The 14,476-nt window shown below is 37.9% G+C and overlaps 1 protein-coding gene and 1 pseudogene across 1 annotated transcript; both read left to right on the top strand.

Annotated features, from left to right (window-relative positions):
• The first annotated feature begins 3,236 nt into the window (after nucleotides 1-3,236).
• Nucleotides 3,237-3,739, top strand: LOC121141204 (annotated as a pseudogene).
• Nucleotides 3,740-13,142: 9,403 nt separating this feature from the next.
• LOC121141159 (olfactory receptor 1-like) lies at nucleotides 13,143-14,102 on the top strand. The gene has a single exon (XM_040748006.1). The coding sequence runs from the start codon at nucleotides 13,158-13,160 to the stop codon at nucleotides 14,100-14,102; it is 945 nt and encodes a 314-aa protein (XP_040603940.1). The 5' UTR covers nucleotides 13,143-13,157.
• The last annotated feature ends 374 nt before the right edge of the window (nucleotides 14,103-14,476 follow it).

Raw genomic sequence — 14,476 nt, 5'->3', positions numbered from 1 at the left:
AACTTGCCTATAAAAAGACACAGACTAGCAGAATGCATACGAAGACAGAACCCATCCTTCTGCTGCATACAAGAAACACATCTCAACATCAAAGACAGATGTTATCTCAGAGTAAAGGGTTGGGAAAAGATTTTTCCAATCAAACACACCCAAGAAACAAGTGGGTGTAGCAATCCTAATATCTAACAAACTAGACTTCAAATTAAAATCAATCAAAAGAGATGAAGAAGGACATTTCATATTCATCAAAGGAAAAGTCCATCAAGATGAAGTCTCAATGGATCAGGATAGTGCTAGTCTGCACCTCCACTGACAGAGAGTCTGGGAAACAGGAAAGAACCTATAAGATATGCATGGTACCCAAGAGAAGAGGAATGAGGCAAGATCCTCTGAACAGATGGGGAACACGGCAAGGCATGGGGGGAGTGGGAGCTGGGAAGAAGAGATGGGGAGAAGAGGAAGAGAGAGTAGATCATGGGGGAACAGAAAGGTTGAGTGGGGGAAGAGGCAATCATAGGTTAGAAGACAGATCTGACGCCAGTGTGACCTCGAGTGATCTAAAGGGATGACACCAATTGGCCAGCTAAGCAATAGTGGAGAGACTACCTCGAATGCCCATTCCTGATAATGAACTTGATGTCTATAACCATCCTGGAGCCTTCATCCAGTGACTGATGGAAGCAGAGGCAAACACCCACAGTTAAACACTGAACTGAACCCAAGGAACCCAGTGACACAGAGAGAGGAGCGATGAGCAAATTGGCAAAGAATGGGTTGGCAAAACCAGCAGAGACAGCTGATCTGAATAGGGGAGAGCTCTTGGACCCCAGACTGACAGCTAGGAGGCCAGCTTGGGACTGATCCAGACCCCCCAAATATGAGAGTCAGTGAGGAGGCCTGGGCAACCTATGGGTCCCTGAGCAGTGGATCAGTGTTTATCCCTGGAATACAAACAGACATTGTGTGTCCATAACACAAAGAGGGATGCTCTCTCAGCCTGGACTCTTAGGGTAGTGCCTGGACCCTGCCTGAGTGAAATGACAGACTCTAGATATCCCCTATGTGGAAAGAAATGGCAATAGGGTGGGAGGCTGGGGGCAATGGTAGGGGAGTGCTGGAGGAGAGGAGGGAGAAGGAACTGGGACTGAGATTGACATGTAAAACAAGCTATTAAAATTAAAATAATAAAAAATCTAAAAAAGAAATATCCAGAATTATAATTTGCCCAAAATTGCTATCAGGACAGAGTCCAGTTTCTATAATTTTTAACTATCAAGTTAGTGATGGATATCTGAAGATGAAGTCAAGAGAGAAAGATAAAACTAACTTATACTTTATCAAATATTCATTGTATTTCTTTTCCTGCATCTATATCACTGAAATCAGGAATTGAAGCATAAAAAGTTTGAATCATTAGTATTATTGAAAAGAGCACTACATCCTAATGCTTATCATAAATACAGTACTACATCTGTAAAGCTAATTTTAAAAAGCATCAAATTTTTATTCTAAATTGTCAAGTTATTGAGTTTATATTCTCAGGAGATTGAAGAAAAGAAATTATCTTTATTTAATGTTCATTTATAGCTTAAAAATGAAAGAGTGTTTGTCTCAAGATAAATACAGCTCAGTCATGAAATTTTAATGTACACTGGGCCATGTTCACATATAGCTGGCCTTGCTGAAGGGTGAGAGCAGGAATGGCATCATGTGCAGAAGATGGCAACAGTGTCTGTGAACCAGTGATCAGGGCCATCAGTGGCTGTGCAATGAATACAAAGTGCTGAAGGAACATGATAGCAAATGTTACTGTATAGAGGGACACAGGAAGGTTTTACTTAGCATATAACATATCATAGTTTGAAACATAAATAAGAAAAACCATGCTATAAATCAGAGAAATGCCACAAATCAGAGAAAGTAAAAAGTAAAAAGAATGCCAAATCAGAAATAAAGGAGGCACAACTTTCAATTTGAAATACAATATTATTGAAGAAAAGAATGCAGGCACCCTATGAGACCATATTGTAAAGTTTGGTACAAATCATACAAGCAAGCATTATTTGTGTGCATGATTGGAATTATGTCATTAAGAGCAAGATGGTCATCTGAGAAATGCAAGTTTGAATTAAACATATTAAGAAATTAGTGTAGAAACGCGGGACATAGGTAGGAATTGAATTCTGAGTTCAGTATTTCAAGAAAGAAATAATGGCATCCTTTCTAAGAATACCTGGATAAGAAGAGGATGAAAATGAGAGGCCATATGTTGTGCTAGATCGCATGTCAAGGTAAGCAAAAAGAAAAAAAATGTAATAAAACTCACATATTAGATATTGAATTCTTTTTTTATATTATGAGAAACAAAAAAGTGGGAGACAGATCTTGGAAGAGGGGGGAATAAATTTTTCTTAGGATGCATTGAGCCTTAGATGCCTGTGAGCAAAAACCACGTGGAGAACAAGTCAACAGTGAGTTAGCTAAGTCTCTAGGTTAGAGACACTGCTATATCTGACTTTTAATTGGTAACCTAGCACATTAAAGTATATGTGTTTTTCTTGGTGTTCATATAGAATTATGAGGGACATGTGTGCAAAAATAATTCAAGAAAATCACAAAATAAGAAACTATAGAATGGAGTGAACTATGGCTGATTAGAAGAAGCAGGTATTCAGGAAAGAGATGTTTCAATACATTTGCATAGCAGAAGTAATTACCAGTGATTGGACAAAGCTGGAATAGAAAAAACATGCAGAAGACCATAATGACTGAACATACTTAGATATAGAGATTACAATAACTTTGATGAGAATAAGATGAATTATTGAAGAACATGCAGTAGTACACCATGTGTGTCATAGAAACATGTGTGCTGTCACTGGGACATGGAGATGGATTGAGGAGTATCAGCAGAGTATACAGGACTGGGTTAGCATGTCATCATCTACCAAGGATAATTGACAAAGTTAAGGGATTAGTATATTCCAGGCCACAGTGAGGCAAAGAATATAAAAGTAAATAATATAAAAATGAGTAAAAATTCTTCTTTCTACTTGAGACAAAAGAATGGATTTGAACTATGATTTCATACATGTTCAACCACTGGAAGTTTAAGAAACTGATACTTTTTTCTTAACTTCATTGGAAACATATCATGATTGGAAACAAAACTGTCATTCCAGTTCCTCCTTCTAGTCCTGCCCATCCCCGCAAATCACCAGCACCTGTTCTATGCCATGTTCCTGGCCATTTACCTCACCATTGTCCTGGGAAATCTTATTATCATCATCCTCATGGCTAGATTATCTTTTTGTAAGAACAATGTGATTCTACACTTTTTCTGTGACATAACTGCTCTCTTGAAGCTGGCCTGCTCAGATACTTATGTTAATGAGTTGATGATAGTTATCATGAGTGGCCTGACAGCTGTTGTTCTGTTCATACTCATTGTTATATCCTATGTAAGGATTGTGTCCTCCATTCTCCTGGTCTCTTATACCCAAGGCATCCAAAAGATCTTCTCCACCTTTGGTTCCCACTTGTGTGTCTGTTCTATGGGATGATTATTTGTCTCTATTTATGTATATCACCTAATAATTCTACTGTGAAGGAAACTACCATGGCTATGATGTACAAAGTGGCGACTCCCATGTTGAACCCTTTCATCTACAGCCTAAGGAACAGAGGTATAAAGAGGTCCCTAAGAAGACTTATCTACAGTATGAAAATCTCATTGTAATGGATTTTATGTAATAAACACAATGATGTTTGCAACATGATAAATAAAACACCCAGAGACTGATATTGTGGTTCAAGCTTCAAGTTGAAGTTCAGAAAATCAAAGCAGCCAGCACCTTGATCTTACCTCGACCTCAGAATGAATGACAATCCTGCCTCCATCAAACATCAGACAGGAATCCCAGACTGCTATTCTCTCCTGAACATGACTGAAGAATCCTAAGACTGAATGCCTGTTCTGACACCTTGCTCCTGTCTTGTATACCCCCTAATGCTGGGATTAAAGGTGTGTTATCCCAGGTGCTGGGGTCATCTTTATATGAGATGTTTCTCTTTAGGACTGGATCAATCTTGGGTAGATCTTGGTGGTCTTGGACTCATAGAGATCTGTCTCCCTCTTAATCCTGAGTCCTGGGATTAAAGCTGTATACCATCACTACCTGATCTCTATAGCTTGATATGGACTTTGCTTTCTGAAGCCTCAGGCAAGATTTACTAAATCATAAAGAATATATCACCATAATTCCCCTTTTTGTCTAATACAAAAAGAAAAACTACTAACATAAGAAATACTATATACAATAAGTACAGTAAGTATATACAATATATACAAGCAATTAGTATATCAATAATGTCTAGTTCATTAGCATTTCGCAAATTGAGAGGAAACACTTCATTATGTATTCTATTTTGGTGAGTCCAAAGTCTTGTACCTAATTTCCTTTCTATTCTAGTTTGCATTATCAAATTATCTTTTAATGTCTCTCAGACTTTTATACTTTACACCTCTTTAGTGAGATTCTTCTCTGAGCCTGGTAAGTGATGTAAAGTGTAACTACACTATCTATCTAGTCTTCAACTTCCTCAGATAGTGAAGAAGGAATTAATATTGACTGAGTAAACAGGAAGTGGTAGCTAGTGTCTTCCAAAAAATGTGAGAAATGACAAAACCAGCTGGCTGCCTGGAGAGTCAACCAAGATTCTACTGAAATGTTGGGCAACCATCTTTGGCCTACAGCCTTTACTGTGAAGCAGGATTTTCTAAAGAACTATCTCAGCTCTTGTCTTGTCAAGGATTGAAGTCACTCTATTTGGTGTCCTTCTTGGCCAATTTGGACAGCATAGTTTCAGGAGTCGAGTCAAGCCACTTTCTTGCCCAGTGGTGATGGGTGATGTCCCTCTGCATGCAGTGAATATGTGCTCATCTTATTGATGGATAAAGCTGTTTAAGTCAATGGACAGGCAGGATGTAGCCAGGCAGGAAGTATAGGTGGGATGACCAGACTAAGAGAAGGTAAGGAGGAGGAATGCAGATAGTAAATAAACAGAGAGATTCCATGTAGCTGATGAAGATGAAAGAGGCCCAGGCATCATTGGTGAACCAAGACTATATGGAGATACATAGATTAATAGAAATGGGTTAATAATTAAGTAAGAGTTACTCAATAAGAAGCCTGAGCCATCAGCCAAACAGTTTATAATTAGTATAAGCCTCTGTGTGTTTATTTGTGAATAAATTGCTGTGGGATCAGTCAGGCCGGACAGAAACTTTCATCTTCACAGTGGATTACTTTTGCGGCAAAGAATGTGAACTCTATCTGGACTTTCTTCAATGCTGATCATCTTCTCTGAAGAAGATTGATGCTGTCAAGAGCAGACATATCTCATTGATGGGGATGCCCTTCTGTAAAGTATGTTTCTCTTAATGGTTGAGGAATAAATACGTTTTAGCCAATGGACAGGCAAGATTTAGACAGGCAGGAAATCCAAACAGGGATGGAGAAAGGTAATAGGCAGAATGACGGTGACACCATGTATCTGCCAAGGACGCAAGCAGCCTGGGCATCACTGGTCGGCTAAGACCACATAGAAATGGGTTAATTATTAAGAAAGACCTAACCAATAAGAAGTCTGAGCCAATGGCTAAACTGTTTAATTAATATAAGCCTCTTTGTGTTTATTTGGGACTAAACAGCCGCAGGTCTGGTCGGGATAGATACTTCCATCCATAGATGTTAATATTTTATGTCAGATTTGCCCCTCATAATAGGACCTACATGTAAGGGCATACTACATAACTCTTAAGTACATAAAAGAGAGGAGGTTTAGTTGAGTAGTCAAAGTAGGATTGCCTTTCATATATGGCAATATCTTCCTACTTACTTTCCATAAACAATCTTGGAAATCCATAGTAGAAAAGATGTTCTCCAATATGATCTCCGTTAGGTATATTCTTAAGTTGCTACAACTTATCATTTTACCCTGATTTCCAAGTTAACTGATGTATCAGTTAAAGAAGTTTAAGTAATATATTTATGACACAATAAAGATGAATTCTCTCCACCACCAAGCTTCCTTCTAATATTTCCTACAGATTCTCCCATAATGATTTTGACATTGTATATTCTATTAGTATCCCATTGTATTTTTTCCTTTTCAAATATATAAATTAGGAACAAGATTGATTTACGTGTCAATCCTAGTTCCCTCTCCCTCCTTTCCTTCCATGTTCCCCACAAATCCCTGATCCCATCCCATTTTTCGCCCCAGAGAGGGTGAGGACTTCCATGGGGATCTTCAAATTCTGTCAAATCATTTGGACAAGGCCTACGCCCTCCCCTGTGTGTCTAGAATGAGTCTCCCTTTATTTGAAATGGGCTCCCAAATTCCATTTGTATATTAGGGATAAATACTGATGCACTACCAGAAGCCTCATAGATTTCCCAGGCCTCCTAACACCCATGATTATGGAAGCTGGTTTCCCAGTTGTCAGTCCGGGGTCCATGAGAACCCCCTAGTTCAGATCAGATTATCTCAGCACCTGGGATCACACACCTTTAGTCCCAGCACTAGAAGGCTATAAATGATAGAAGGGCCTTCAGGAGTCTGTATTAGGCATCATTCTCCCACCACATTGAGAATAGGATTGCCCTATCACTGTTAGAGATAAGAGCTCTCTTGTAGCTTGGCTGCTTTGCTTCCCTGATCTTCAGCTTGAACCTCTGTATCTTTCTCTGGGTCCTTTATTGATTTGTGTTACACACTCACATTGTTGGGATTTTACAGGTGCAGCATCTCTGTCACACATGAAAAACACTGTTTTGTGGCAGATGTCTTAGTCCTCTGACTCTTCCACAATGATCCTGAATCAGGGGTGTAGGTGTTGTGTTATAGATGTATCCATATATTTTGGGTGCACCACAGTCAGTTGTTCTCTGCACTTTGACCAGTAAAGGATTTCTATATAGTCTCTGTCTTTAGTAGGTTCCCAAGCTACACTTACCTGTGGATATAAGAATATGTATATTGAATGCAGCTAGAAATTATATTAGTTTAATAAAGAATAGTACTAGGTTATCCTCGAAGTTCCATGACCTCACCAGTCATATGTAGATGGTTAAGTTTACTTCTTCATATGAGTTCTTAAGTCCATTTAGATATTAGTTATCCCAGCTTTCTTTCTCCAATGTTTTTAAATTTTTTCATTTTTGAGATCTTTCCCTACCTAGGTAATTTTTGAATCTGCTGTAAATGAGATTTTATTTCCTGATTTCCTACTCTATAAAATTATTACTGGTATGCAGGAAATCTAACGCTTTTGTGCCTTGATTTTTTCCCATTCTTCTATTTTATGGGATGTGTTCATGAAATCTAATATATTTGGGGTAGAATATTAAGGTCTTGTAAATGTCTGTTTATGTTGGAATGATTTAAGTCGTGAGAGATGCTTTATACAAAATTAGATTTGCATATCCAATAATAGACATCACTATTACATCTAACAAACAGTAAATACAAGACCAGTGATAAAGAATTCAGATTCCCTACAGTGTACCACTATGTAGGGAACCTAATCTAGCTGATAATTGCCAGTACCTGAAGCTGGTCCAGGAGTAAGAAACTACAAGTTATCTGTTTCTGCAGGACCATTGACAGGGTATAAGACATGGCAGTAGGACATAAAATGAAGCCTACAGAGAATGGTTGGAAGGATGGTGATGCAGTGTTATCAACATTTTCCTAAAGAAGAAAGGATAAAAAAGTGAGTAACCAAATGTCGTGGGAATCTGGGTTTTTCTTTTATATATTAATTAGAGTAAGAATTAAGCATGGTCTGGGCCAGTTCAGCTCTTGTCTTATTACTGTCTTTAACATGTTAGAAGAGAATGGAAATTGGTCACAAAAGTCTGATCCACCCTAGCAACATTACTATTCTTCATACAGCCTGATTCACAGGAGGCCAAGTTATACTCACAGACTGTTTGCTACCTGGAAGCATTTCCAAATTATGCGTATTTAAATGCCACTGTAGCTTCTTTAGAAAATTATGATATCTAATATACATTCTATCAATCACTGTGGTCTCTGATAATTTCTAGGGATTTTGTGCACTCTTTTCCTCATGCTCCCCTCCCCAGTCCACAGAGAATTTCCCACAGGAACAAATAAACAAATAAGCATCCATTCATGAGTTTTTCTTCCAAGTCCACCATCCCTTAAGTATTGCAATGTGTGATTAGTGGTGATAATCAGTCACCACTGTATGACTCTGGGAAAAAGTGGTCCTACAGAGGTCCTGGGTAATTACTGTCTTTAATGAGTTACTGCACTCCTTAGGGATGCAGATCCTCTTAGGCTTGGGATAACTAGAAGGGGATATGAGAGAAACAGAAGTGCAGACTTACTGGATGACTGTGTGACTTGTTATAACCTGCATCTGCAGTGAGTAAATGAGAGTGATATCTTTTATCAGGGCATCATCCTGGGTAAGGATGAGCTGTTTCCTACAGTTCTTCTAGCCTGAGTATAATGGTTTATGATGTTATTCAGCACAAGGTTTCAGGTAGGCTAAAATCATTTATTAACTCTTTCTCCTGAAGACTTTGCTATTGTTGAAGTGTTTTTTCATGGACACCATTTATAATCTCTTTAGTAAAAAGTGACGTCTTTAAAAATACTCCTTATGTAAAGTTCTCAAAGGTCATATCATTGCATCACATTGTTTCTTCAGGTTTTTGAAAAGGGACTCACTTTGTAACCTTAGTGTGGATTGAACTTGAGGTGATCTTATGACCTCAGTCTCTCAAGTGCTGTGATTAGTTATGAACTGATATGCCCAGCCTGCTGGTTCTTACATCAACTTTAACATACCTTCTGTATATTTAAATCTTTAACATACCTTCACCTATGGAGCTTTAATAATTTATGAACAAGTTGAAATACCCAAGACCATAATTAAATTTATCTGACAGTGCTCAAAATCGATATGTTTAATTGTGATGGATGCAATTGTTCCTAAACACAGTCCACTAACAGTACTATTGATGTCACTTGTATGCTCATTTGCCATGTAGAATCGGAACTTCAGGGGCATAATTAGTGCATAATCAGTGTCTGCTACCAATTGAAGACAAGAAATTTTGGATTACGAAAAATATGTGAGTGGGTCAGGTGTACCGTTTCCTGTAATATTGGTGACTAAAATTAATTTCCTTGTGCTTCTGTTCATTGAGCATCACTGAACTTGATATGGAAAGTTAAATGTGATTACTAATTTATTATATACATTGTTTTAAATATAAAAGAAACATGTACTTGTTTCACAAGATCTGGGGCTATTTCATCCATGTCTATACTGTTATGCGAAGAGATACTTGCATATTTAATTTTAGAAACAAGTCCATCAAAACCTTCATATGCTGTACAGATCTAAAATTGTATGTTTGACAGCTGAAGAAAATACAGTCATTAGGTCATCAGGGACAATAACACCAGGTGAGGTCTCTGGATTCTGACTGCTCCACATGCTTCTACACAAGAGACAGTTCCAATAATTCACAGAAAAAATAAACAGAATTCAGAACCATTGTTGTTTTTCCTATATGTCTCACCCTTTGTAACACTCAAATATGCAAACACCAACAAGATGAAGATCCCACATATGATTTTAATGCATGTAGTCTCTGCCTTGTCTCTGTCTCTGTCTGTTTCTCTGTGTCTCTGTATGTCTGTGTCTATATCGCTGTCTCTGTCTCTCCCGCCCTCTCTCTTCCTCTACCCTCACTTTCATTTTTGTTTGCTTGTTTGGGGATATTTTTCTTTCTTTGATTCTTTAATTCTAGACATCAAATGCAGTATTTTAGACATATAGATAGGCAAGAGTTGTACCATTGAGCTACATTCCCAACCCTCCCACAGCTCTTAATACTCCTCCTCTGTTTTCTTTGTCAGAATTGAGACAGATTGAGTATTAGTAGAGAAGATTGTCCAGAAGAAATCAAACAGATGGGCATTTTTAATTATATAAACTTAATATCTGCAGGGACAGTCAGCAGAGTGGAGTACCTGAAATACTAGAGATTGAAGTTGTATGTCCTAAGCAGACTAGAAGCAAAATTCTTCAGGAGAGCACAATTTCTTGTGATATCTTTCAGTTTATTGTACAAGTCTCATTACAGTGTGAATGGTAATGTTTAATCAAATGTGCCCACTAAAATATTAACAAGGTTGAACTGAAACTTCAGAGAAACCTTAAAACTGATGTTTCTCAAAACCTAGTGTCAGGACCAAAGTTGATATGTCTAATGAGCCAGTAGTAATTGAACAGATGTGGGAGGAAAAGCCCTAGAGATTGTGAGACAAGTATATCCTTCTTTTTAATATTTTAATAATTTATAAGATATAATCTTCATGTTCATTTTTCTACATCAGCTTCTATGGCACTCTCAGAATCAAATTATAAAAATTTTATATTTATTCACTAACATTATGGGAAAAGTTGTACACAGAATGTAGTTTTCATGCTAGATAGTTATATAGTAGATTTGTATCCTGAAAAGATATTTTAAAGAGTATTGTAATTACAATGAAAGTTTTTTGCCTTTAAAATTAGGTGAATCAATATGAGGCTGAAGCACATCCAGGATATATTCAGGAAGCATGGGTTTCAACCAAGCTTCATGCCAGGTATTGTCCCTGCTGCAAGGTGAAGGCAGATAGAGTCTTTTCTGCACAGAGTTTGCAGTATTATGTGAAATCAGCTGTAAAACAGTGATCAGAGGCATCAGATGAAGTGCAGAGAGGATGGGAAGCCTGGAACATGGTACCAGGCCTCTCCCAGTCTCACCAGGTGTTCAAGGTTTGATTAAGTAACTACCTCCTAATATGCATGTATGCATATACTACAGATAATGTCTCTTTCTAAAGAGCAATGATAATCACCATGAAGCAATAATCAGAAAAAATACCAAATTACCATTTCAGGATGCCACTGTATGGATGAAACAAATTACCATTTCAGGATGCCACTGTATGGATGAAACAAATTGAAAAGGGGTTTGATAGAACAGAAACTCTGACACACACACACACACACACACACACACACACACACACATCTGCTTTGATGTTCCAGAAGACAGAAGGTGTCACAGTGTTCTATGGATATGGTCTTCTGGTAAGCCATGGAGGAGCAGCAAGTAACAAGGAGGAGAATCTATCAGGCTTCCTAGATTGAAGGTAAAATGAATAAATGAATTCGCTAAAATTCATGCTTGTGATGCAACTTGGAATTCCTCTCACTGAGCTATAAAGGCAGGAGAGTAGGATGACCAGAGAGAGATGATTTACATTAGGATGTATTTTTGCAGAGGATCAAGCCTCCTTCATGTCAGAGAGCCTGGGAATGAGATACAGAGTTGGCAAGAAAAACACACAGAGTTCTTATCTGAAGAATGAAAGCTTTTCCTTCATTTCATTACCCTTTTTATTGCTTGTTCTACTCCATTTTTTATCTGCTCTGTTCTATCCCGATGCTTCCCTTTTCATCTCTCCTGTTGACTTCTTTCTAACATCTCTATTTTTCCCTTACAGTTTATGTACCCCAGAAAAATCTTCCAAGCAATATAAAAATGGATACATTCTATTTTTCAGTGAATGATTACAATGAGTACAAGTAAAAAAATCATGTGTCTTATTTCCCTTACATTATTAAACATTCTATGTATTGCAGGTGAAAAACAAATGCACCTAAGAACCCACACACATTCATGTCCAAACAACTTGGAATAGATAAACAAAGTACAAGCAAGCAATTTTTTCCTCAACCATTCTCTTTACTGGCAAGCTGCATTTTGCACTTGCAAAGAAAGTATTCAACATTTTATTATTCAACTCAAAAGGAAATCTTACAAAAATTTAAGAGAATCACAGATCTATACTATTACTTATGAAAAACAATCAGCCATCTATTTTAAATCCTCAGGATGCATACCCACTCATTAAAAGTTTTTTATTAAATCATATCAGGAGGCTGAGGGCAGAAATGGGTACAAGGAATTAATCATCAGCTTTAATTACCAACCTATCCTAGCAAGAGTGGTACATCAGCCAGCAATAGCGAGGCTGCTATTATTCTTGCTTCCTGGCCTTCACAAGGCCCTCAAACAACTATTAAAAGTATGCCTTTCTAAACTTTAAATTGTTCTCCAAGGTTTTCTACCTAGAAGCCATTAACAGAAACATCTTAACTGGCTTTACTAACAATCTTCATGTCTATATTCTTTCTGAGGGTGGTGACTGAATTATTAATCTGCTCCAACAGCAATGCTTAGTAAAAGTCTATCACTATTATTGAAAGTACCAGTAACACAATCAAGTGAGGGGCTAGAAACCTCTGAGAATGGTCGTATAACTCATATATTATGAAGGATGTGGTGACCTTGAAGGCAACAAAAAGAGGTATGTTCAAAATCAGCCTGAGGTCCGCATGATATATAGTCCTTGTGGCTCTGCCTCTCCAAGGCTCACTGAGTGTGATTTTTTGCTGACTGCCCAGCCATGTTCATGATTTCCAAACCTGTCTGTTGTTCTCCTTGCATGACTCTGAACATATTTGGAATGTGCTGAATTGCAGATTTCTATGAAAACCCAGAGAAGATAATTAATTAGCAATATATTACAGAATCTATAAGTAAAAAGAGACCACTTTCATTGGTAATCCAAAGTTTGTCATGGAGTTGTACATAGAATTTTGAGAGAATTTGGCTCAGAAAAAATCTTTCAGTATGATGGCCATGTGAGATACTAACAGAAAAGGAGACAACTATTATTTTTTAATATTCATAGACTAATGTTGACAAATTAGGCAGATAAGTTTTTTAAAAACCAATGAAATGTGTATCTCAGAATCAAATACATGAGATATTTAGGAAGTAACGAACACTAAAACATGGAAGAAAGAACTAAATATACAATCATCAGTATTATAGAGGTAACAAACATGGGAGTATGCATGCAATTTTTGTGATGGTGAGGGAATTGATTTTATTGAACACTTAACAAGTGGTGAACAGTAAGACATGATCACATTTATTTTGAAAGCTGATGCCTTGTTTTTGCTTAAAGGTACCTGAGACAGAATGATGGAAGGGAACCAAACTGTCATCACCCAGTTCCTCCTCCTGGGCCTGCCCATCCCCCCAGAGCACCAGCACCTATTCTATGCCCTGTTCCTGGTCATGTACCTCACCACAGTCCTGGGAAATCTTATCATCATCATCCTCATTCTACTGGACTCCCATCTCCACACACCCATGTACTTGTTTCTCAGCAACTTGTCCTTCTCTGACCTCTGCTTCTCCTCTGTTACAATGCCCAAAATGTTGCAGAACATGCAGAGCCAGGATCCATCCATCCCCTATGCAAGCTGTCTGACACAGCTATACTTCTTTCTGTTTTTTGGAGACCTTGGGAACTTCCTCCTTGTGGCCATGGCCTATGACCGCTACGTGGCCATCTGCTTCCCCCTTCATTATACCAGCATCATGAGTCCTAAGCTCTGTGTGAGTCTGGTGGTACTGTCCTGGGTGCTGACCACATTCCATGCCATGCTGCACACCCTGCTCATGGCCAGAGTGTCATTCTGTGATGACAATGTGATCCCTCACTTTTTCTGTGACATGTCTGCTCTGCTAAAACTGGCCTGTTCTGACACCCATGTTAATGAGGTGGTGATATTTATTGTGGTTAGCATCTTTCTTGTCCTTCCATTTGCACTTATCATCATGTCCTATGTACGAATTGTGTCTTGCATTCTCAAGGTCCCTTCTTCTCAAGGTATCTATAAAGCCTTCTCCACATGTGGCTCCCATCTGTCTGTAGTGTCACTGTTCTATGGGACACTCATTGGTCTCTACATATCTCCATCAGCTAGTAGCTCTACTGTGAAGGATGCTGTTATGTCTTTATTGTACACAGTGGTGACTCCCATGCTAAACCCCTTCATCTACAGCCTGAGGAATAGAGACATAAAGGGGGCTTTGGAAAGAATCTTTTGCAAAAAGAAAGTTCAACTAAACTTATGATGGTAAAACTTGGAAATTTAACAAAAATTTCATATCATAAACATACTAATAAGAACATTGGAGTATTTTGCAGAATTTTTCAATCATGAAAACCTGCCACATTCACAGGTCATACTAAGTATCCACAATATTAAGAGGTTTAGCTAAGTACTTTAACAAGGGGAGTGGGTCTTAAGGACCAGAATCACCTTTTTCATAATCTTGTTCATGTAGTCCTAGAAAAATTATAGTGTGGATGCCCTACTGTGTTGGATGCCTGTTCGTTCTAATAATGAAATTATTCCATGATTGTACCATTTGTCCATATTTCTGTTTTGATCTCACCATCCTTTTTAAATAGTACTTGTAATTCAACACAATATCAGCAATATTAA

The sequence above is a fragment of the Mesocricetus auratus genome, unplaced genomic scaffold, assembly GCF_017639785.1.
Source record: "Mesocricetus auratus isolate SY011 unplaced genomic scaffold, BCM_Maur_2.0 Super-Scaffold_100007, whole genome shotgun sequence".
NCBI lineage: Eukaryota > Metazoa > Chordata > Mammalia > Rodentia > Cricetidae > Mesocricetus > Mesocricetus auratus.
The sequence above is the reverse complement of the archived record's forward strand: the minus strand, read 5'-3'. Positions and strand labels throughout refer to the sequence as shown.